The sequence below is a fragment of the Lupinus angustifolius genome, chromosome LG01 (assembly GCF_001865875.1).
Source record: "Lupinus angustifolius cultivar Tanjil chromosome LG01, LupAngTanjil_v1.0, whole genome shotgun sequence".
NCBI classification, from domain to species: Eukaryota; Viridiplantae; Streptophyta; class Magnoliopsida; order Fabales; family Fabaceae; genus Lupinus; species Lupinus angustifolius.
Window position 1 is genome coordinate 1999324 of NC_032009.1, and position 25784 is coordinate 2025107.

A 25784-nucleotide genomic window follows, 5' to 3' on the forward strand; every position below is an offset into this window, starting at 1 on the left:
CTAAGTCATAGTACATATAATAACTTAACAAGAATAAATGAGTATTGTGTATTAAGTTCATTATTTGTTGATGTACTAAATACTTGGTTGCTGAATATAGTTATTTTTCTAAGGTTCTCAAATATGCTCACATTTTATTGTTTAATGGATTCCATGGAATACTACTCAGACCTAGCACCTATCATCTATCTAAAATAAAGACACTAAACAAAAAATGAATGATTTCTATATGATAAGGGAAAGAGGTAAATAAGCAACAAAAAATGACAGACCTAACTTGTGCCCTTGAAATATTTATTACTAATAGAGAAAGAAGAGTGGTAGAGAAAGAAGAGTTACACATTGAAAACCTAAACTAGAAGTGAAAAGTTTAGATCGTTCAAGATATCATAAGATAGTATAATATTTTCCCCTTCTCCTAATTACAAATAAAAGGTGCAGATGAAAAATTGGAGAAAAACTTAGACCTGGTAAACACAATCCTTAAATTTAGCGTCTATTAATAAAAATGACATTCTCCAGTGTTAAAGTTTCATTTTAGAGGTACACGAGACTTACTCATTATGTAATTCAATGTGTATTTAAATGATTTTATATGTATATATTGATAGTGTAAATGTTTTTTTGTACCGTCAGCAAACCATTCATATTCATATATAAATTATCATTGTCTCTTAAACAAAAGTAATACAAAATTAATGGTGAGTGTTAAATTGACTTAATAAAAACGTTGCATAAATTTTAAACTTGTATTTAAAACATGTCTATTAAAATGATACATGTGAAACTTACTTCATAAAAGATAATATTTTGACATTTTAACCATGAATACAATTATGAAATACGCTATCCTCTACTTTTAGTTTGAAGAATCTAAAAGTAGAATCATAATATTGAAAATGATGAACATAATTAAATAAAACAAATATATTTACTATTCCAATACAAAATATCCCTCTAAAATTGTTAACCTCAACTTTGAGAATAACAAAATCCATAAAATATCAAGATATTTTAATACATAAAAAGTGACATAGTAATGTCACGGGCGTGAAAAAATTTGTGTTTGCGTGTTTGATATTTTTCTCAATTGACTTAAGCGATTAAGTACTACTACTAAATATGCTTTGCAGCCTGTGGCAGATTGAGTGCGTCTACAATTCCATTCACGATCAGCGATTTTATGTTCTTCTTTTATGAATTGAATTCTTTATTCTTGAACCATAATAAGAACTTAGGTTGCTCAATTCACAAACTTGAGTTTTGATATATGAAATTATTTGTGAGTATGTTGATCTTAAAAAGGTTAATGTATGAATATAATTATTACTAAAATAGTCATTCCGAATTTGATTGTATGCTGATTTGGAGAATACTTTTTATTTTCTTCTGTGTTGTGTCTATTTTTTATTGATGTAGTTTAATAAAGCATAATCTAATTAAGGTACCATATATTATTAAACATTAATGTAAGATATTATGTGACCAAAAGAGTTCACTTTTAAAGTATCATCAACTTCTTTCTTCCCTACAAATAGCAAACGCCGCCTCTTATTTTCCTAAATGCCACACTTCTTAGGTCATCTTAATTAGATTTAAATAATACATCACAATTAGTAAGAATTTTTTCAATTAACATATGTCTATATGAGGACTCAAACACATGAGCAGAACTCAACCCAAAAAACTAGTTTATTAGGTGGGAGAGCCTCATGGCTTAAGTATCACATTGAGTTTGCTATTCTACTCAATGTAAGACTCCTAACATTGTTGCCCCCTTTAAGGGCTGACGTCCATGACGGTTTTCACTCTATCAACACTGACCCGATGGTAGCCTTTTCTCTTTTTGCGGCTTCACTCACCTATCAGTATTCAGTAATGTACTTTAATTCGGCCTATAAGTAGCCCTTTCTATGACACAACTCTAAATGAAAATACCAATTGTTAAGACTTAAGCACATGAGGAGAACTCAACCCAAAAAAAGACTAGTCTATTAGGTGGGAGAGCCTCATGACTTAAGTACCATTTTGAGTTTACTATTCTACCCAATATGAGACTCCTAACAGTCTCTCCATTACTTGAAATGATCATTATTCATTTTTATGTATACTTAAATAATGAGTATTATATCATCATTTAATTTAGATACTTGATAGTTGATATCATCTAATTAGAAAACTTAATTATTATTTAATTGGAATAAATAAAAGCTGAAGTAAAAGATATCGCGTTAGATGTTTCACAATTTTGACATCAAAATTCACATACAACAATTTAGAGTTTCTAAGGGTTCTAAAATATTTGATATTTAAACTAGCGTTGATTTAAATTATACATACACTCACTCAGAAATGAGAACCATAGTACAATTTTTGTTACTTTCAAGAAATTATTTTAGGTAGGTCAAAAGCACGATTGATGACTACTAGCCTTTAATTAAATTTACAGACCATAACTTGGAATTAGGAATCACGTGATGCCATTAAGACAAAACCCCCGACCAAGTGATTAGTTAAACAAAAACTTCAACTTCAAGACAGACAGAGAGAACTTTGAAAAATCCACTTCAGTCAAAATATCATATCAATTCAAAAGTAAGGTTAAAATTTAAAGTAATAAACTACCAACTAGCTAGTAATCTTTACTCATTCCTCTACCCATACTTTTCAATTTTTTAAAAATAGCAATTATGATCATAATATTATAATTTTTGCAATTTTTGATTATTATTACCATTGCATTAGCAGCAAGCATGCAATGTTTTATAATTGAAAAAAAAACATAACATAATTAAAATTACGACAATAACCACAATTTAAAATTTTGATTATGGTTAACACATTGGGGATCTATGAGGGATGCCTTTTCTTCTACTCATGCTAGTGGCCATGTCTTCATCTGAAACCTTATTGTTATTTGTCATTAATCTTGCACACACACTCCAACCACTCCTTCTCTTTCTCATAACCTCTGTGGTGCATGTCATGGTGCTCATGTTCTCAGACCCAGATGAGCCTGAATACGAGCTCATTGGCTCATCACAATCCACAATGGTTGAACTTGAACGAGTCATTTCATCCTCCCCTATCATGTCTTGTGGGATCAGAAAATCAGGACCTAGTTGTAAAGAGTTACATGTCTTTAAGAATGGTGAGAGGTCTTTGTAGTGTTTCAGCACAAAATCCACCTACATGAAATTATATACACGTATTATAAAAAATCAAACTAATTATCTATCACTACTTATTAGAGTAGGTTTGGTTCGAATTATAATAATCTGAATGCTAAAAGTGAAGCTTCAAAAGTTGTGTTTATTTTTATATGATTATATATTTTTCAAACACATTTGGATGTAGAATTATGCTTATTTGGACCTCCAATAACTTTTTTAGGACAAAATTAATCTCAATCGAATACACTAAATAATCAAACACCCTTTTAAAATTCAATTTCAATTCACTTGTAATCAATGCGCATACATAAACACACACATATAAGTTAAATGATAAAAGAGCTTTGAATTGTTATATTCCATGAAGAAACAATCTTCTTAATCCATAATTATTTCTACATAAACCTTTGAAAAGCACTTAGGGTAAGTGAATTTTGTTTGTTTAGTATATATGAATTTACCTTGCATCCAAGAGAGCAATGTATAAATGGCTCTTGGAGACTTCTATCACAGGAAATGCAATAATTTCCTGACCCTTTGAATTGTCGGTTTTGAGGTCTCTTCTTGATGAACACCACTTTGGCACTATTGATTGTATAGGCCTATATAATTGGAAATTCAAATCATATAAACTTGAATTACATGTTCTTTTTGCTAGAAAAAAATTGAATTGCAATCTAACTAAATAATTTACAACCTTAGCTTGCAGTTAATTATTACTCAGCATCCTACGATCATTAGTATATATAATTAATTTTACTTAACTATAGACTTATATATATATATATATACCTGAACATTGGAGCAGTCTATGAGTTTCTGAAGATCTTCCAATCTAACAACATCATGATAAACGTAACGGCGAACTTGAAGAAGCCTATGGAATCGATGAGAAGGTAAGCAGTGAGGGCAAATACTGGTGCAACAATCTAAGCAACAAACGTTCTTTTCATTCTTTTTTGCATTTTCATGGTAAGAGCACCCTACAAAGAACTTTTCTGTATATAGAGCTTCCAACCATGCAGGTTTCTGATATCCCTATATAACAACATAAACAAAATAAATTAACATAATGAATCATTTGTTCAACCAAAAGGGTATTCAACAATAAGCATAATTTGAATAGAAAAGAGAGAGAAAAAAAAGAAGGGCATTATTCAAACCATGATAGTATATGGAAATTAACACTTGCAAGCTTAGAGAGTCTCTCTCAATAATCAAACTCCTTTGGTTAAGGAATAGTTTGAATTATAAGTTTATAACACTAGAGGGGAGAAAGAGAGAAGAAGGGGTAGTAGTGCAAGGAGGTAAGAGTACTTATGGTGGTTCACAAGAGGAGCAAGGGTTTATATTTATTATTATTTTTTGTACTAATAATCATATACTCTCATCTAGTAAAAAACTAATTTATTTTGGTGTATTTGATTATCCTTCCCAACAAGTATCGTTTTGAGAAATTGAACTCTTGACATTTTGATCATCCTAAAACTAACGAAACCTTATACTACTAAACCAATATATTTAAGATATTTTTATGTTATATATAAGTAAGGTAGACACCATTTTTTTTTTGGCAATAGGTTAGGGGATTATGATATGAGAGTAAAGAGAGAGAAACCGAAAGCAATAAAAGAAAGAAGGTAAGATATGAAGGGGAACGTGGGCGCTGTTTCTATGTCTCCCATTTTTTTCTAAACTATTCTCTGCTCATCTCCTTGGCTTAAGAGCTTTAGTGCTAAACAAATTAATCTCTTCTTGAACCAGATGCATTTGTTAAAAATATTATAAATAAATTATGCAATAATCGTCACCTCCTTTCATTCAATATATCTTGGAAACAACCACTTGTTTGTAGCCAATTGATTTTGGACTTTGAAATCGAGAGTAAATTTCATTATTTTTTTGCAAATGATATGTAGTTATAGAGTGATGCGATGCTTAAGTGTGTTTAACTCCTATAACCAATTTTGTTTAAGCATTTTTTGCTTGGTATATATTTTGTTAAAGGGAATTTTCGTTTATGAAGCATTTTTAGTGCTTAATTCCTAAAGTTTTTCAAAATAAACAAAAGTTAAGATTCTCATATTTAATATGTGATTCTTAAATTTTATGTGTAATATATACTCAAATATAAATTATAAATAAGCAATCATCAATGTGTTGATTTTTTTTTACAGAAAGGAAGGTCCTAGGAGGCCCTACAAGGAAAGGGAGGAAAAAGGAGAAGAGAGGAAAGTGATTTATTTACAAATAAATTAAATTATATTAGTCACATTTAATTTCATTCATTTTAAATCTAATGGAGTGTATGAGTGAAACTTAAAAATACTCTATGATTCTTAAATATTATAAAATATATATATCCAAGTTCACATTAAACTTTTATTAGTTAATCAAAACATTCTAGTTCCAATTGATTTCTAATAATTATCCGTCTTAATAAATATCATATAAAAGTTCAAAACTTTACATTTTGACTTTTGTGCCATACTTAATATCTTTTTTTAGTACATTTGATACTTAATAATCTAATAAACTCTTACACAATTAAATTAACTCTTTAAAGATAAAGCTCAAATCTAATTTAAATGTAGCAGTATCCAGAAGAACCATTGAATAAAATTATTTTGAAGAGATGTAAATATATGTAAATTGAATAAGTTCTGTCTTATATAGTTTAAGTCGGTGTGTTGTTAAGTAGAAGTTTGAAAAGGGAAAGGAAAAGGTGAGAATATAATTTAGATGAAAAAGCTTCTGTCCCCAAAATTTCTGTCCCCATGTACCAAGCCAATGAAATCTTATAGAATAGCGTACAAATATTAATTTATGTTATTTAAATTTTAGTTTTAATCAAATAAAATTCTCTGATTGAATGGGGACACCAAATGGGACAGGTGATCCCCTTCCAGAAAGCACAAGGAAACTCAGAGTCACCTTTCTTTCTTTAATGTCCTTTGTGCTATGTTGGGTTTCTGCATTTCTCTGATGTCCTCAGTGTATATATAAATGTGCATAATCAGTAGTAATTCCTTTATGGTATGACTTCAAAGCTAAGCAACAAAAGCATAGAGCTAAACAAAACATACCATGAAACATGGCACCGGAGATTAAGAGCATACTTGTTTCAGAATTGGAAATTTATAATAATAACTGCACAATTATGTGCTGTAGAAATTCTTGTCACCCACTTATATATGTACTTTCTAAATTTTGGTCACTAGTATTATTTTTCTAACAAATTGTTTGCAAAATTCTAGGCAAGTAATAATGGTTAGATGACCTTATTAGACTAGTTTGAAGAATTAGATCAAAATAATTTCAACAAGTTTGTACTATAAATAATAAAAAATTAAAATATGAAGTACTTTTCTATCTTACTAATCTTTATCCTAGTGAGTTTTGTTGGACCTCATAATAAATTAATGGTTAATATTTGATATCCTAGTAATATGTATTGGAATGAACAACCATATACAAAATACTCATAACTCATAAGATAATGGAATACAATACTCACTTAAGACTAAATAAAAGTCTCATTATACTTTTATTTCTTGTAAAAAAAATTAATATCCAGTATTAATTAATAAACAAGCACACTCTATCGAGTGCCTCAATTGCATGGATAAAAGGAAGGAAATTGTTTCTTGAACATATACCTTAATATCCCCATTTTTAATGTATTTTTAAAAGAGAAGGAATCCACTTACTACAAGAGTAAGTTTAAAAACTATTGATTTTCTCTAGAATTATTGGTAAATGTGGATCATCTCCCTTTTTAAAATGTGTGAATATAAAGAAGATGACGAATAACTAAGATATAATTTTGCATAATGAATAAAGTTTGGAGGAGAGTGGAGTAAAGAGAAGTGAGCACAGTTAGGTTGAAATCAACTTTAAATTGAAGAATAGTAGATTAAGCAATAATTCCGAACAACTTTCTAGCTAGGTAACTGGCCTTGATTATGACATTGCTAAAAAACGTCACGTTTTATGAACATACTAAAGCAGCTGGGAATTTTGGTGCTAGTAACAACTATTGAAATGGCTTTAGTTCTTGTGACAGAGAAATCATTGTGACCAAATTCGATTGTTCCACTTTTGACTCTGGAATCGTAGCAAGTGGGGTTAGTAGGAATTGGTATTTTGGCTTAGCTAGGCGGTTTTCATTGCAGTTCTACAAGTCGTGATTGTATTGGTCGTAACATATAAAGATTGACACATAATCAATACATCATCTATTATTGATTTGTATTATTTTTGTAAAAGATTAACAATGATTAAATATGAATAATAGATGATACACTAACAATATATAAAACTTATACATTAAACAAAGACAATTAATGATAAGTGCTATATGGTCTGTGCATATGGCAGTAGAAGGATGAGAGCATAGCCAAAACGAGCCAGCTAAAATCTGAAACAAGACATGTCCGATGAAATCCCATGTTTTTTGGGGAATCAAATATGGGCAACATTAAACCAATCAACCACTCCACTAAAACCAATCACTGTGCATATGACAGACAGGAACAACTCATTAAGCACTATTAAGTAGCAAAATTAATGACAATTTATTTAAGGGCTTAATTTAGTGCTATTTTTGAGGACCTTGCTTGTTGTGCCGTTAGGCTATAATCAAGAGTTATTCTTGGGCTTTGAAAGAGTAGGATAGGATATTAATCTTTGTTTCCTCTCCTTTTTACCCTTCCCCTTGTCAATTCATTTTTGTAAGTCATGTTCACGTGACCCTTAACCTTGTGGTGATAGTAGTGAAATTGATGTAGGGTTACTAAAGTATTGGATTCTTTGGTATTAAAATGCTGAGTAAAAAATTATATAAATAATTTGAGTCCTAAAATAATAAAAATAAATTTGTTTTCTTAGACTTTTTGTACCACATATCAGAATCTGAACTCAATACTAACTATCTAATACTTGAGATGATCTCCCCTTCAAATATTGTAACATTTGGAAAAACAAAATTACCAATAAAAGACAGGAGTAAAAGAGCTGGAAAAAATAGCCATGAGTGGAAGAAAATGATATCCAAGTTAATTTAGGATTTTGTTAGCCTTACTCTAAGCAATTAAAAATATTTTTTTTTCATTACTTTTTGATATATAGATACATTATTTTCCAGTATATACTTATTGTTTATTGTTTGTCCATAGGTGAAGTTTAACAAAATCCATTTATTTTATATAAGCTTGATATAGGTCCTACTTAGCTAGCTTTTGGTGATTATTGTAAGGCAATTTAGCACCAGGGGCAGTGTGTAATACAGATCATAATGACCAGCAAATGATAGGAGTAAGACTTTGTAGTATAGTTCTATTTGATGTGATTTTGTTATTTCACTTATTCTAGTGCAATATAATCTCAAGACTTAGGGTGAGAAAACACAAGCCTCAAAGGTAGAAGAGAATGGGAAGAGAGAAGTAAACTTTGGAAACAAGTCTATATATTTGAACTTAATCAAATGAATTCACTGTAGTCATTAACAGTTCACATTTTTAGACGGCTAAGTTTTTAATTATAGTGATATTGCTAAGCTTCACATTTTCTTTGAGCACTAGGACCAAAGAGGTTTCACGCTATTTAGTATTTACCCTAAAAGACAAATCTAACTTCAGCATTCGTGTAGCAACAAACATCATAATTCTTAAATCCGGACCGTCAATTATTTACACTGCTAAATCTTTGTCCCATGAGGATTTATCATTTTTTGGTACAAACAGGATGTGTCACTGTCTGGGGAAAAAGACGTACATTTATGATACTACTCTTAACCAAATCCACCGAATTGCCTGTTATTTATATATAAGCAACTTGCCTTCATGAAGCCGATGGTCAGTCATACGGCGGTGAATTCTTTCCCAGGCTATGCCCGAAGTTGTTATCATATAGTTACTAACCTAATAACAATTCTCATGTAAAAATTGTGAGAATAATGAATCTGGGCCTTACAACCAATCATGAATTGTTAGAATTACAAGTTAATTATTGATCATATGATAATCATATGCATATATATTTTAATCTTAACCGTTCAATAAAGATCCAATAGTATATATTAAATGTTCTCACTTCTCACAGTAACATATTGTTATCAAATGAGTAGTTCCCTGTATATATATATATATAAGTGGAAAAAATGTATTTACTAACGTTATCATTGCACCATTCATATTTAATAATCATTAATTCTGAAAGATAAGCAATATAAATTAATAATAAATAATACTATAAAAATCAAAATTATTGCATATATATATATATATATATATGTATATATATATATATATATATGCATGCGGATAAATATAAGAATGCCCTTTTCATAAGAGTAGAGCTTCCCCCTCTTCCAACTCAAATCCCTCACAACGTGAATATAGTTATTTGTATTTATTTAATCTTAGTGGCTCCCTTAATTCACTACTAAGATAATAAGATGTAACTCACTTTATATAGTATAAAAAAACACTTATAAAAAAAGTAAAAGCATCAGTAGTATTTTGTAATGGAGCACATTAAATATATCACTTACAATAAAAACTTGTCTTAGCATTTGCCAAAAACATAGAATGCTGATTAAATGCATGACTGCGCAAAATCAATAAAAATGAACATAAACTTGTGAACTACAAATCCATAATAGAAGTGAACTTTTAGTCCATAACAGCTCCAATTAAATCAAAAGTTCAAAACCAACGAACAAAAGTACTGCATCTGTAAATTATAATTCTTACCAAATTTCAGAGCAAAATATAGTCAAATACATTAGTTATCATAACAAAAGAGAACAAGTGCAGAAATAAAAAGTGATAATGGAAGGAAAAAATTGTCACCCCCACGTGGCATGAAAAGCAGAATGGTATCATAGTAGCAAAGGAGCTCACGTGCAAATGATTCAAGGACCTCACCTAAGTTAAAAAAAATGTGTATAATGGGACCGACCATATACATAATAATACCCATTTTTTCCTAATACAAGTTCTAAAGTATTTGATGGTCAAAGGTGAATGACAAAGTGTGGGTCAGCGGGTGAGCCACACGAGGGGATCTATATGCAGAGCCCACTGCAATTCTACCTTACCCTTCTACTTTAATCCCACATGTCCTATTTTATTTGCCTCAAACCCTATGTCACGTGCATACCCTTTTCCAAGTGGGATCATCAGCTCATAACTACCACTGTCTCAGACAACATGTAATAATATTTTTATCTTTTTATTTATCGTATAATTACATTTTTGTCGATGAAAAAACAATCATTTGTTTCTCTGTTTATCTTCGAGGATCATTGTTCCTTACTCTTGTATTGATAGCATGACATGGTGCTGTCTATTTTCTTTCTCTTGGTGAGTTACCTGTGTTTTCTCACGTGACACAACATCACTAGTAATAATCTTTTCACGTAGTAGCCCATGAGCACGTAATAATCTTTCATTTTTATGCTGCTTATGGTATAAAAGTAAATAAAAAATTAATACAAAATAATTCATTAATTACTTAACCACTCCCTGCATAGTTAAGACTCCTTGGAGAGGAACTGGTATCATTTCATTGCTATGAATATCATCATCGGTGCATGTGATGAAAGAAACAAGGACATAGTGATCACAATAAAAATTCCAAGGCTATATGTTTCCACCAAAGTACTTGTTCCAAAGTAAATCTTAAAAGACTTACCTTGCAATAATACTCTTATGTACATGCCTTTAAAAGAAATTGCTATGCACATAAAGTAAAAGAATCCTTATTGGTGAGACAAATTGTTATTTTTACATTTATATTGAATGGTGAAAATGTCATATCATTATATCTAAAGTACTTATGTTTTTTTTCATATCGTTTTTAATATACTTGTCTCTCCAGTACCATAGAGAGAATCCTAGCTCGCATATAAAACTATAAATACTACTACTTAACAAGAGATTTAGACCTAAATAGGCATGGTTACTTGGTCAAAACTCAAAAAATATCAAGTGGGGCAGCAGCACTAAAAAGAAACTAGGTTAAAATTAGGTTGATTGAGTTAGATAATCACCTTTCCAATATTAAGGAAACACATAACCCATAATATCCAAATGTCTATTTTGGCATTTACAGATATAAGATGTTCTTTATTTATAAGAATTGTAAGAATTCTGATACATAATTAGACATCAATGTGTGATGCATTTTACACACAATGAACGTTTTTGCATGTGACCCATATTTTGACCTTTCTATAAGGTTTATTTAGAAATTAATACAGGTATAAACATATTAAGAATATATAAGAAATTTAATAAACTATAGTAGGAGAATCAATGTTGCAAACGGATCAAACCTAGTTTTAAGGCTTCTGGGCAGAAAACATAATAAATGACTGCTGAATTTTGCTTGAGTAATTGGTAAGACCACATGACTTGCAAAGGTCTTCGATCTCTTCCTCTGTCAAATTGCTGTATGTCTGTGCCATCCTCTGAAATGCAAAAGACCATAAAATCAACTCGGCTCGAATTCAAGAAAAACCAATCCAATTGTTTAACAGATATTTCATTGTTGACTTAGGATATAATCAAATAGTTGGGGTATGGGTGCGGTGCAAGGGCATCAAGGTCAATGAGCAATAATCCCCATGCAAAATAGGAAAACTTCAGATTATTATGACAAATGCACCCCAAAATATTAAAGAAGACGATGATCGGACTTTACCTCTCTGAAAGGGCGTATAAACCAGGGAGTAGATGAAGTGTAACGCAGAAAAGTGGTTCCAACAAAAACTCCACCACTTCTTAGTACCCGGGCGATTTCAGCAACCTTGAAGAAGTTTTATATTGAGGTGTCATTATGAAAGTTATATACATTCAAATGATGTGACACAGAAATGTGGAAGAACATGCAACTAAAATGATTACGGTGAAAGCCAATAACGCTCACCGTAAAAGATGTGAAATCCATAAAATAAAAATGCTGGGACAAAATAAAATAAGTTAGATCAGAACTATATCATGTCAGCATATATAGTTAGATCAGAACTATATTTTAATTCTGTGCAACTCACAACACAAATTATTACAGAAATTCCTTCAGGCTTCAGGAAGAGATTACAAACAGTGTCTGCCAGTTTCCACTTTGAAATCTCTTCACATATCTCTGGATGCAGTACTACAGTTAAACTGAAATCAACGATGATCTTACTCAGCCTGCTTCATGATATCGAAGGCTTGTAGTATTTGGATTATTTCATGGAGATGGAAGTTCCTTACAAATTTACATTTTTCCAAGTACTAGTAAACAAATGTTGCCTTCAGTTAGGGAGTCACGCCACCTTTAAATGCCGTGTTACTTAGCAAAGAAGAAATAGGCCCCGAAAACAAACTGCTTTGGATATTCTCATAATCTCGAGTGGTGGCTATGTGAAGACACGCATTGGCTATCTTCATCACCACCAAACAGTCAAGAGCACTTAAACACATCATCAGCCATGGTCATGCTTTCGTTATGAGATGACTTTGAAACAGTACAAAATTGTTTAGCAACCAATTATTGCTTCAGAAGTCCGACAAAAAAACTGCTTTGCTATTATGAAAATCATAGTTGAAGATATGAGGCTGAAGATCATATGGGAAATCTTTAAAAAATGTTTTACTCAATAAGATGAATGAATGCAGCAGCATCGGATCATAGCAGGAATATGTTACCAATATCAACAAAATTTTGACTGCTTAAGCAGGCACATAGATTTTTGTGCTAAGAACCGTTCAAGTTTTAAAAACAGTATGTTTAATAAGGTTGCTCCAACCCAGTATTCTGTCTGAATCACACAAAAACACATCACTTACAGCATTCGAGGGAGATGGCCAACAATGTAAGGCTGCACCAGCATGAACAGCATCAACTGAACCTGATGAAAAGGGAAGCCTAGAAACATCTGCCCTTACAAGAGCAAGATTACTGCAGACAATGAAATGAAACATGATTCAGGACATCAATGGCTCCTCATACAAACAGGAAAATTTGAATTTCTTATTCTTTAGCTGCATTAATTTAATAGTCAAGCATAGGAGAGGAAAACTGTACGTGTTCAGGAGAATGTCATCTTTCTTAATGAAATCATAACATTGACGAAGCATATTTTCCGAAAAATCTAGTGCAACGACTCCAGAATAGGTTCCAGATTTAGCAAATTTTCGGGAAAATAAACCACTACCACAGCTAACATCAACAAGACGACCACCTTTAGCAGATGTAAAGTACTCTTGAGCCATGTTGAACTGTATTATAATGAGGATGTAATGAGCTCAAGATCCGTAGCATTACAAATTTACAATGAAGCAAGCTAAAATTGCAAGACATATGGGTATAGGCATCACATGGCTTCCATGACTTGCATCCTATAACATACAATAAGAAGACAGGCAATGACAACAAACCTCCTCATCAGGACCAGGAAAGCCGCTTCGACTAAAATTCTGGCGCCAACCTCTTTCATATAAAAATGAAACAAGGGGACTCCTGACAAAAGGTATAGTTCAAAAGGAAAACATAAGCTACTTCCCTATATCATGACTTAATAATGCAGAAATGTATTTGATAATAAGTTAATAACAACTGTGTCACATATATTGAAGAACTAGTTCACCAAATAGCTAGAAAGAAGTCCCAACAAATAAGGAAATACATGGAAAAAGGCATACATGAGAGGATCTTGTAAAGCAAACTGCAGTTGTGCCTTTATGTGATTATCCGTGCTCAACAAGTATATACATGATATTAGTGTATTTATATCATACCTTGGTGCTATAACACATTACAATCTTGCGCCATCAAGTTGGAGTTAAATAACCAATCTATTTATACCTGAAAAGTTCGGTGCGAACTGGTTGGATTTCAGTGTAATCCCTCAACCCAGTAGTGATAGTAAGGTCCAGATACATGTCTTTACTCGAGTATGATTTTTTGCATCTTTTGCACTGGAAACCAGATCTGTATATCGCTGATCTGCGGTTTTGGGTCCAATAAGTAAATTACTATAAGACTGGGTTTTAGATACATAGAGAATAAAATACAGATAAGCATGCATTATTTACCCAACTTACAAGTTAAAGCCAGAAGGACCTTTTCTTATCAATGGTTCATAACATATTGGGCATGCAAAGATGTCCTCTTCGATCGTTTGAACCTGCTGTGTACTTGAATCCTGAAGGCGAGAGTATCACTACTCGTAATATGACGTTCAGACAAGGGAAACAGATATAGCAGAGATTAATTTACTCTCCTACCAATATTTATTATATTTACAAATTAAGTAATTATATTATTTATTTGAAAAATACATTAAAAATGTCCCACTTCTCAGCTCTGGCACCGTTTATACATTTCGTACATTGTCTTATTGCTTTGTAAAAGATGGTGACTTGAGTAGCAAGGATAAATTATGTATTGCTAGAAGCACTGCAATAACTCCAGTTACTAATACATTATTCTCTGTTTTACAACAAAGTCATCCAAATCTCAGGCTAATTTTAGAAAGCCTGCCTTGAAATATCTGTTTAATTTTATGAGCGGTGTATCAAATTGTGGACCGCATCACATGATGCGGCCGCAATATTGCGGTTGCGGTGACCGCTGCAACCGCATCACACCACAATTGCAGTATGATACCGAATCACAATGATGCGACCGCAACAGGCCACAACACAACCGCATCGGGCCGCATCAGACCGCATCTATGTGAAAAATATGTTTTTACTCACAAAATAATTCACACCGCAACGGCCGCAATCCGCATCACAACGGCCGCAATCCGCATCGCGACGGCCGCAATGACTGCAATCGCAATAACCGCAACCGCAATTTAAAACACTGCCGCTATCAAAGGAGTATTTTTCATGTGTTTTGTTTCTTCATATTTGAAGAACTACAAATAACAATCAAGGGCTAATGAAAGCTTTGGACCACAATAGCATGATTTCCTAGGAAGAAATCAACACTAGTGAAAAAGTGAATGGCATCAAAAGAACATGGCAGTTATTACCACATCACGATTTGTAATAAGCATGAAATTATCTTAATTTCCTTAACCTCGGTGCTAAAATCAATACAGATAGGAATATAGCAGATGATTTCAAAATTCAATACAAAAGTTGAGTGAAATTTTCTTCTAGAAACGACCTTAGCAAAAAAACCAGAAAATGTTTAATTTTGATATGATAAGTAATGACCCATTTACTCAATGAATTAAAAGACAACAGAATCCATCTTAATTTCCAAAGTGAAGTGTCAGTGTTACATTAACAATGGTTAAGTAAGTGAAATTGAACAAAAAGGGGTATACCGAGTCCAGAAGAAGAGCAGAACTTGCACGAATGGTTGTTGATGTTGAGAAGGAAAAAGGGAAGCGTTGAAGAGAACGAAATTGGGATTGAAAAGAAAGGTGTGGGGTTTTGGGGAATTGGAGTTGATGATGCACCAGAGATGCAGAAGCAGAAGCAGCCATGGCCATTTAACTCAATACAATTTCTTTATCTTGTGTAGTTGTGTTTGTTTACTAGCTTTTTGATTTTGGAGAATTATGCACATAACACCACTTATTAAACCCAATCACATCACACATCAACTTACCATGCCCATATATAAAATGCTTAAAACAAGGGTTCTATAAAAATATTTTTAAAATTAAATAAAATAGTATATATGTTATGTTTTTATTAATTGAAAGAGATAAGTTATTTCCTAACATAATGTGATATTTTATTCTCATGAAAAAATGGATGTACTTTTTTGTTTATCATGTGTGACTGAATGTTTTATAAGATAAGGATGAGTTTTTTAACAACATCTAACATGTTGGATGTTTAATCTCTATTTTGTGTGGAAATGTGTTGAGAGTAAACTCTCCAAAAGTATTAGTCTTTTGAATCATTTATAATAAAACACTTCATCTAAATTATATATTAGTAGTGATATTTTCAATATAAAAGTCTTCAAGCATTGATTCGTGAACAATTGTCCTCTCCAATATTCTTTTAATTTGAATTACGATGATAATGATCGACTATTGAAGTTTTACTTAGTTGAATATAAGAGAATTGAAACATTTACAATATGGTCGGTAATCCATTATGTTTAAGTTAGTTTTTTGGAATAAAATCAGCCTCAATTATTTTAATAAGAATAACAATAAGAAAATCTCACATCACATCAAATAAATGTCCTTTTATTTATTATGATAATTCCAGCTTTACCTATAAAAAAGTATAAAAAGAAAAGGGGGGAGAATGGTGATCCTTATGTGTGCTAGTTGATAATTGAGAGCACATTGGGTTACAATTGATGTACAAAGCTCACAGGCCCAAACATGACTGAAAATTACAAAAATGATTTGAAGAAAGCGAATAAAATTGTTAGGATAAAATCGACCACTCTATATGACATGAAATATGATTGGTCAGAAAATACTTAATAATTAACTTTTTAACTTAAATGTATATTTTTCAACCAATCAGACATATAGACATATAATGTGATACAAAATGTAGGATAGAAAATGTGCTTATGGTTAACCTGAGGCCTTAAAAACTCATTTGTAGACCCCAACTGCACACTAACGGCTACCACCATGAAACTCAACAAACCATATCACCATGGAAATGTTGTAGTCCCAGTTACCTTCACAAACCTTCTTTGACATCTCTTCACATTTGATGAAGATTGTAACATCTAAATTTTGTACACTTACTATCTCTTGATCACCTAAACCTTAAATATATATTTTTCAACCAATCACATCTAAACTTCACATTATTCTAATGTAGTAATGCTAGATAGCTAGTGCAATTTTAGAATCGTACGTATAAATATAATTGGTCTGCAAAGAGAATCATAAACTTTTTAGTTAAGGAGGGAGCTTTAGGACTGAGGATAGTGTTAAAATGTGCTACTGTTTATGTGTTTTGAATCTTGCTCCTAATCGCAGAAATTTGTGCTGCAGCACAATTAGTATTTAGGAATAAGAGATTCCTAACATAGACACAGAGGCTCTTACTTGTATTTTGGAATATGAACTACGTAGACCAACATTTTTGGACTATAATACTCATCTTATAGCTAAAGGTTAGTAAAAAATACTAACACAATTAGTGAAGAAAGAAAATAGTGGAGTCTTATATTGTGCTCTATAATTATGGGGCTATACTTGAACAAATTTTGGTTGATAGATGAGGCTAATGCTTCACCTCCTAAAAATTGAACTCGTCCAATTTTAATTGAAGTAGAATACAATTTGTTAGATTATATTTTTATATATTCATACACACATCAACTTTCCCAAACACATTTCTATCATTTATTTTGGTTTTATTGAAAATGAAATAAGATACAAGTAAAACAGTCTAATATTATAACAAATAAGTAATTATTTTCATAAATTGAAGTTTCAACTAAGTACTCATTAATATTGTTATCGTCTTCCAAAAAAACTCGATACTGATTGCTTGAAATTAAATAGTTTTCGAGGAATGGGCAAAACCCGGTCATTTCTCAAGAACAATAGCTAAGGGACCTGATACTACTACTTGGATCTGGAACCTACATGCTGATGCTCATGATTTCGATAGCCATACTAGTGATTTGGAGGAGATTTCCCGAAAAGTATTTAGTGCCCATTTCGGCCAACTCTCCATCATCTTTCTTTAAGTATGTAATCCAAGGAGGTTGGACCACCTTTCACATGATTTATATCAATACACTCTTAATCTGAATGACTCGTTTTGTTAAATTAGGAAGTAAAACTCACATCATCTATCTCATTTTTTAGGCATGACTAAATACTTGTTAGGTTATTTATTTTATTGTCAATTAGTTTTAAGATGAAACTTTAACATGATATTAGAATTAAAACTCACCTTCTTCCCAATTATCTTGGGCTAAGAGATACATTTTAATCATGTTCAAAGATAATCGTTCATCTGGTTGAACATGCTTCTATGTAAGGGACATGTCCTTAATAGATTTACTTTTAGTATGATAACTATTAATTTCTCTCTACAAATACAGTACTTGTCCTTTGATAGCACTCCCTTATGGGTACTGTACCACCTTATCTGAGTGTGGGAGTAATAGCATAACCACTCACTCCGTCACCAACATTGTTATACAAAGGAAAAGGAGACATTAAGATAACTGCTTAGAAACACTGAACACAACACAATCATGTACTCCTCTCTCATAAATTATTGCATCATCCTAAACTATGACCTTCAAGCTCTCACCTAGTGGATTAGTCTAGCTAGGGATGGTAAATATATACAGTTTTGCATTAATATGAGGAGATGCCGTCTTCGGAACTTACCGTTGAATCGAAGTTCACCTTATTAATGCATGATAAATAATGTAATATATTTAGAACCATATTAGCATAAGACTATGCATCCCGGCTCTTTGATCTCTTAGCCAATAGTCATGCATATCTATTCTCGTGCTATATATAGAAAGCGGAGAGACTTGCGGAAAGAACTAAACCTAAAGCAAAGTATTGTCATTCACGTGAACAATAAGCTTTTTGAAGGGTTAGGAATGAAGTCTAATCACTTAAGTCGTATTCATATTGGAGTATTATTTACTAACCCCTCTATATATAAACACAAAACTGAACCCAATAATATATCCACCATTATAGAAGGGGGTCTTTATTCAATATAGGAGAAATTATTGCATGCTTTAAAATTAATGGTCTTGGCCAATAGTAAGATAATACTAATTCCTTTTTTTACACATACTAGACGGGTTGTTATATTGATATTGATCTATGATCAATTATCTAAGGCCATACAATAATTTAATTGTCAACATATGAGGCTTTAATGGGATAATGTTCTCGCCCATGTGTTAACGCAATGTGGACAAGAACATGTGATTCTAGCAAATTGAGTGGTCACAAATAGTGACTCCATTTGAGGGGTCACAACACAAAGGTATGGGACGGATGGGAAATATAACAATTGAATCGAGAAGGATATGGAGGCAAATATATAGTGCATATATCTCTGCAATATGTACTAATGGAATAGAGATCTCATTTAGTTTTATGTACTTATTTATATCTCATACTAATTAAAATATGTGATTTAATTAAATAAAAAATTACAAAAACAAAATTATATTACTTAATGTAAATTTATTTGATAGAAACAGAAAGAGATGGGATTTCTGGAGACAAGAGATTAGATATTTGTTCTTATAATAACGTATGTAAGAACACATAGGACTTTTGGGACTTGAGCTAATATTGAAAAAACCGTGAAGGGACAAACTCACAAAAAGTTCAAAGCCCTCCCTCTCCACATGCATGACTTTGCATGAATATTAGATGTGTACAAAATCAGTGATTCTAATGTTGGTTGATGACTAGCATTTCAACTTTATGAGTGTGGGACTTTAGGCTCTAGCTGCCTCCTCTCTTGTTTTCTCATTTTGCTTGCTATCGTTTTTTTTATCACCAATAAGAATATTAATATAGAGATAAAGAAAAAACAGGAGAACAAGTGGTACTCATATTCACTAAATCCCTATCAATAGCAAGGAAGTATACAATTTAAAGGGTTCCTCAACCAAGCAACTAGAGAAAAAGAAAAGAAAGGGAAGTGGACGTTGATAAGACTCCAAGAATGTAGCAAAATAAGCTCCATCATCTCATTAAGATGAGATCTATTTTAATTTCCAACCCTCTATTCACACACACATGAAAAATTAGTCTAACAAGTAGCCATTATTGGTTAAAGAAGTATCTATATATTAATAGTATACATAATGTCTTAAGAATTTAAAATGATTAACACCTTAATTACCCAAAAATTAATAGTATCCAATTGTCGTCTATATCTTAACTAAATTATGTATGTCTTGAATTAAATTTACAGCATCAAAAAATGGATCATAGAAGTTTTTTATTGAAATAGTTCAACATAAAATAGTAGCTAGTTAATGATATTGGTGATGAAATTCATTTTGGTATAATGAAATTAATTTATTAGCCCTTTGGCAAGCTTTTTAGCCTCCATTCAGCTTTTCAAAACCGGTTATGTAAATAAACCAATATTTTGATCTATAAAATATAAATACAAATTAAGACTTTATTCCCAAACTGAAACTAGTATTTACCTCTTTGCATAACATAAACACCAAATGTATAAGTATAAGTGTATAGCTGCATATATAATATATAAAGTGAAACTCCTATACTAAAATAATAAATTAAATAAACATGACAGGGTAGTAGGATCTTATAAAGAAGCACATAATCAGAAATCGAGTATCGAGATTTTGTTTTTTATAAAACTGAAAAAGAAAAGAGAGACAAAGAAAGGTGCATACACTCTTCACTCTCCAATTGTTAGGCATTCCAAATTATTAGACTCAAAAGTAACGTTCCATTGTCGGACTTATGTTTTCTAAAAAGAAATTCTAACTAGCTAAAAGAAATAAAATATTTACAATCTCTTCAATTTTTTTTTGTTGATTTCTCACATGTATCCTCATACTGGAGGCGACTCTGTCCGAGTTGGGAACATCTATAGGTATATGGGACTTACTTTCCCGGCGGACATTTTTTTATCTATAAGACTTGAACTCTAGACCTTGCTTAAAGGAAATTAAGCATGTATCACTTGAATCAATGTTTTTGGGTAGAATATCTTAATTTTGAAGCTGTTCCACGTTCCCTAATGTGAAATTAAACTGTAGTATTAAAAAATAGGCGAATTATATTAGTTAACTGTTGTATTAAGGGCTACATTAAGTCATAGGCTCATAGCCAATAAATATTACTATATTCGACTCATGATGAAGATATTACAACAACAGTGTTAGTTTGCTGTTTACTTTTACCAAAACAACAGTGTTTCAACATAACAATGTTACTACTTGTATATTTTTTGCTTGACTCTTTTCAAGATATTACAACAAGAGAAAATACAATTTCAAACATATTTTCTAGTATACAAGTATAAGCAGGTGTGAAAATTTGAAATAAATAATCATTTCCCACTGTAGAAGGAGTATCTAGGACCTTTTTTTTTACCAGTTGAGATATATCATACCGTACATCAATGTAAATACTTATAAAATTATGAAAATATTTTATATTTCCTTCACCAAAGAACCATATTTTATATTTCAAAATTAAATAATTTAACGAGACAATATTCATTCTCTTTCAGATAAAACATCTATATATTTTGGTGCGGTACAGAGACAAAACGCACGTAACAGCATGATACTATCTAGAATTCCAATAAAACTAAAGCATTAACCCGCTGTTTCTCAAGAATCAATTATTCTAAACTCAAAATCCAAGAAGTGCTCATCTTAATCCATATTTAAGTCAATACTCAAGACAAATAACCATTTGAGTAATATACCCAAAGAAATCTAAAAAGAAAAGTACCAAAATATTAACCATTTAAGTTTATATTTACTGTGAGGTCAAGACTTATTTTGTAGTTGAAAACATTTACATGTAGGTGGGAACATTACATTTTCCTTTCAATCCCACATGACAGGAAATGCAGCACCACGTGGTTCCCACGTGTTCATTATGGGCCCACTTCACACTCAGATGTCGACGTCCACGTGGACTGGTCCATCCCTTCACTTCCTATGAAACGAAATACACATTGTGTAGAACTCTGGAGTCACAATTAAGTTTTCCCAATTGGAGGATCAAAATCTCTACATCATTGTTAAATTCACTGGGTTCATAAATTTCAAACATATCCATTTTTATTGATATAAGTTAAGTTATTGATTTTGAGAGTAGGATAAGAGATTACTTATTAAGGCCAAAAATTATGACTTTTCATACCTTACTTAAGAATAAAGAGTCTATGATCTACAACAACACTACTTGTAGAATGAAACACTTGTCAATGAGTTATGGTACGTTCCACTTAATTTGACGAGATATCAAAGTTAATTTTTTTTATATTACCAAGAGTATTTTTTCATTTTTTTGGTAATGAATTAATCTCTTTCGGGATTCGTGGTTATCCTTTCTAACAAATGTCACTCACACGAGTCGAACTATTGTTCTTGAGGGGTCAAAGTTAATTAAATCAAATTATGATACTTATTAGTGGATTTAAGTATACTTAACTAATTGTGGCACTTGTGATTATGGCTGACAATAAACCGAACCAACCCGGTATTCGTTCGAAACTCGATTCATTATTTAGCTCGATAAACTTGGTTCATGAACCAAATGAGCTGGAAATTGAGCTTGTTAAATAAACGAGCCGAACTTGAGTTGGATATATTTCGACTCGTTTGGTTCATGAGCTCACTCGATATATATATATATATATATGAACCATACATTATTTTTTATATTTATTATTATTATATATAAACAAGATTATATTTTTATATATATAAAACTTTTTTGAAGTATTTTTTCAAAATTTAATTAATTATTTGAGTTATCCAAATGAACTATTCAAACTGAACCGAACAGTTCGCGAACTTTAACCGAGCCGAACTCGAGTTAAAATAATAACTCGTATCGAATTTGAGTCGAGTTTTGAGCCGAACCAATCATTATCGAGCTGAACCGAGCTGAACTCTGGTTCGGCTCGTTTCCGGCCCTACTTTTGATCACACTTTCTACAATCTCAGAAGTTCTATCCAAGAAAAGTAAGACACACACCCTTAATTTCTTCTTCCAGCAGTGAATAATATAGAAATGGAACACAATGTTCTTATTCACAGAAGACTGATACGATTAATCATGAAGATAGGATAATTTTACTGTTGTTTAATTTACATGTGATAAAGTTTCATAACTTTTTTTTTTCTGTTCTCTAGTGGTATAGAATTTTTCTATCTAAGGAAAGTAAAGACTATACTTAACAAGATGCCCCACTAATTTTTCTTCTTCCAGAACTGAATGAACATTGACATGGAACAATATATTCTTATTCATAAAAAGATCAATATGATTAATCACGAAAATAGGATTACTTCACTATATACATAGCTATATATAGTTATAGGAGCGTTGGTAGGTAGTTATGATAAAGTGTATTAATGTAAAATTTGACTTCTGCCTAGGTTGTTAGAGCAAGTTGTTAGTAGTCTCATATTGAATATAATAACAAACTTAATATAGTATTTAAATTATGCATGAAGTTCTCCTATCTAATAGACTAGTCTTTTGGGTTGAGTTTTCTTCATTTTAGTAATGAGACATGTCTAGAAGCTTGAAAATGAGCACAAATCCATGGTGTTGTCTTTTAGAAGAGACATTGTCTAATTATAAAATGAAGAAATGAACATAGGGAAAACACTTGGTCTTGTACTCTTTGTTGCACAAAAATGAACTAGACAGAACAAAAGGCTGGCATCATGCAGATTTACAAACTTGGAAGCGTGCATTAATGAGAAACAAAGAAATAGAATAGTAGAGTAGAGTAATGATATATCTCGTGTAAAATCATTTTACACTACCAAAAAAATGACATGCTTGTAACATGTAAACCAATAATAATATTACTCTATGACATGCTTGGGAGGGATTATCAGGATTAAGTGATTGAAATTATCAAGATAACTATTATAATGTAGATCGGATAGAAATCACATGTGTCAATTCCATGTCTCGACCAATTAAAAATTGTCACATAAATAAAAAGAATATTTTAAAACTAAAAAGTAATATTTTTAATATTACTTACTAACATTTTTATATTACCTTTAATCTTTACTTTTAACTAATTGTTTATTAAGGCAGTGAATGTTCTAATAAGGTGACTAAAAATATAATTTTTGTTAGCACACTATTTCATATGATCATTTAGCTTCAAAACCTTTTTAATACCCAAAATCTGTGCTTAAATGATTGGGATTTGGGGGTTCAAATGATTAATTAATTAGTAATTTCCTTTGACACAGAGTGCCACTTTGAGGTGTGTCAGAAGACAAGAAAATTTTAAAACAAGAAAAACACCAACTTTGAGTTTAAGTTGAAATTCAATAATGTAAGTGGACCCTTATGCCTCTCTCTATATATATGATAAAGAACCATGAGCCATCCATCTTCACACAAAAAAAGAAAGACCTGAAGAAAATTTAATTCATTTTGCTTGAGGATTCAAAGTACTTACTTTCTACTTCACAAGATTTTTATTCAAATGAGGCCTTCTTTTGTAGTTTCTCTTCTGCTTTTGTCACTCCTCATTATAAAAGCTCAAGGTAACTAATAATATATTTTAAACAAGCACTTCACTACTTCAGTCAATTAGGCCTTCTTATTTTTTGGAAATATTTCTAAATCTTCCTTATTTTTGTGCAGGAATTCAGCCACAGAAACATTATGTAAGTGGTTATTACTTTGAAGTTTAATCTATGTAATCATTTTTTTTTAAATTTCAACCTTCATTATATGCTTTCATATTTATGTGGATGTTAATACAGAAGTTTACTTCTGTGTGCAGAATGGGGAAAGTGCTGTGTTAAAAACAAGTAATAGTGATGATGAGGAAGCTATTCTCTGCAAAGGTACCTTGAAGAAAAGAGTCTCTAGAGTCTCAAAAAAATCAAACCACCAATTACAAAGCATTCATGAAGATTATTATGGACCTAGACAACACAGACCTAAACATCATTAGTTTTTATTTAGGATTTTTTTCTTTGTTTCTCTCCTTACAAAACATGCAATATTAATCATAACCTCACAAACGATAATTTGTATTCCTTTATTATCGTTCTCTTTGTTTCTGGTCTAAAACTTTGTAGAATACATGACTAAGCTTCATGCAAGAAATTAAGTTAGCACTACTATTAACTAATAACCTCTCTACTGTACTATATAAATCACTAGTATTAAGCATCTTAAATTTTCTTATGTTGCTGCAGGAAACATAAAGAATAGGAAACTTGTTACCACTCCAGTTTCTACTACCTACCCCATTTCAAAGGTTGGTTGAAATATTAAAAAAATTATTCTTTTTTCAACTCAAATGTAAACCTTGGAATTTCTTCTGTGTCCTCTATATAATTTTATATATATGTTCAATGGACAGAACGTGAATAAAGGAGGAAATGAGGTTCAACCCTTGGTAGAAGCAAATGAAAGAAAAGTAAACAAGTTTAGTACTATTTCCAAGCATGATGAAGATCACCAACACAAAGAGCAATATCCTGACCTTGAAAACATAACTGAGATGGACTATTCTCCAGCGAGGAGAAAGCCTCCTATACACAACTGAGTCTAGGGATTACCAACTATAAAAACAGACAAAGATTGATTTATTACATATATTATATCTTAGGATAAATAAAATATGAAATATAGTGATGGAAGAAAGTTAGACAGCATTACAGAAATGCTGCAGTTTTTTTAGGCTTAGGAATGATTTGTACATTATATATATGTTACCACCTTTATTGATTATTATGATATATATTTTTAAGAACTTATCTTTTTATGATTAAGTCATGATGAGCTCACCTTCTCTTAGCTTCTTAAGTCATAGTCTAGGGATTTGTCTTGAGTTTTCTTAGTCAGGGATGACAATTAAAATTGAATCTGTTGATGTCGTCCGAATTTAATAGGAAAAA

The 25784-nt window shown here is 31.4% G+C and overlaps 3 protein-coding genes across 4 annotated transcripts; 1 reads left to right on the forward strand and 2 right to left on the reverse strand.

Annotated features, from left to right (window-relative positions):
• LOC109342146 lies at window positions 2770-4490 on the reverse strand. Its single transcript, XM_019580188.1, has 4 exons — window positions 4337-4490; window positions 3966-4211; window positions 3635-3775; window positions 2770-3188 (listed from the first exon to the last, which is right to left on the reverse strand). Exons 1-4 carry the CDS (start codon window positions 4337-4339, stop codon window positions 2835-2837), a joined length of 744 nt encoding a protein of 247 aa, XP_019435733.1. The 5' UTR covers window positions 4340-4490; the 3' UTR covers window positions 2770-2834.
• LOC109346083 (uncharacterized methyltransferase At2g41040, chloroplastic) lies at window positions 11313-15800 on the reverse strand. Of its 2 annotated transcripts, none has more exons than XM_019585457.1 (9): window positions 15715-15800; window positions 15508-15682; window positions 14270-14370; window positions 14031-14171; window positions 13604-13685; window positions 13251-13444; window positions 13013-13124; window positions 11883-11987; window positions 11313-11649 (listed from the first exon to the last, which is right to left on the reverse strand). In XM_019585457.1, the coding sequence occupies exons 2-9, from the start codon at window positions 15673-15675 to the stop codon at window positions 11521-11523; spliced, it is 1032 nt and encodes a 343-aa protein (XP_019441002.1). In that variant the 5' UTR covers window positions 15676-15682; window positions 15715-15800; the 3' UTR covers window positions 11313-11520. The 2 variants fall into 2 exon arrangements, with proteins under 2 accessions (XP_019441002.1, XP_019441009.1); XM_019585464.1 differs by having other exon boundaries at window positions 15726-15799.
• On the forward strand, window positions 24276-25658 carry LOC109346161. The gene is made up of 5 exons (XM_019585570.1): window positions 24276-24416; window positions 24517-24539; window positions 24659-24741; window positions 25078-25141; window positions 25247-25658. The coding sequence occupies exons 1-5, from the start codon at window positions 24356-24358 to the stop codon at window positions 25430-25432; spliced, it is 417 nt and encodes a 138-aa protein (XP_019441115.1). The 5' UTR covers window positions 24276-24355; the 3' UTR covers window positions 25433-25658.

Bases quoted from the DNA above. Each gene is read 5' to 3' on its own strand.
- LOC109342146 (XM_019580188.1), bottom strand. The intron at 3,776-3,965 runs GTATATATATAT...CCAATTATATAG, and splicing joins TAGACTGCTCCAATGTTCAG to GCCTATACAATCAATAGTGC. The intron at 3,189-3,634 runs GTAAATTCATAT...AATTTCATGTAG, and splicing joins ATTGCTCTCTTGGATGCAAG to GTGGATTTTGTGCTGAAACA.
- LOC109346083 (XM_019585457.1), bottom strand. From the start codon at position 15,675: ATGGCCATGGCTGCTTCTGCTTCTGCATCTCTGGTGCATCATCAACTC. The intron at 13,125-13,250 runs GTACAGTTTTCC...CATTGTCTGCAG, and splicing joins GATGACATTCTCCTGAACAC to TAATCTTGCTCTTGTAAGGG. The intron at 11,650-11,882 runs GTAAAGTCCGAT...TTTGCATTTCAG, and splicing joins TTATACGCCCTTTCAGAGAG to AGGATGGCACAGACATACAG.
- LOC109346161 (XM_019585570.1), top strand. From the start codon at position 24,356: ATGAGGCCTTCTTTTGTAGTTTCTCTTCTGCTTTTGTCACTCCTCATT. The intron at 24,417-24,516 runs GTAACTAATAAT...ATTTTTGTGCAG, and splicing joins CCTCATTATAAAAGCTCAAG to GAATTCAGCCACAGAAACAT. The intron at 24,742-25,077 runs CTCTAGAGTCTC...TTATGTTGCTGC, and splicing joins GGTACCTTGAAGAAAAGAGT to AGGAAACATAAAGAATAGGA.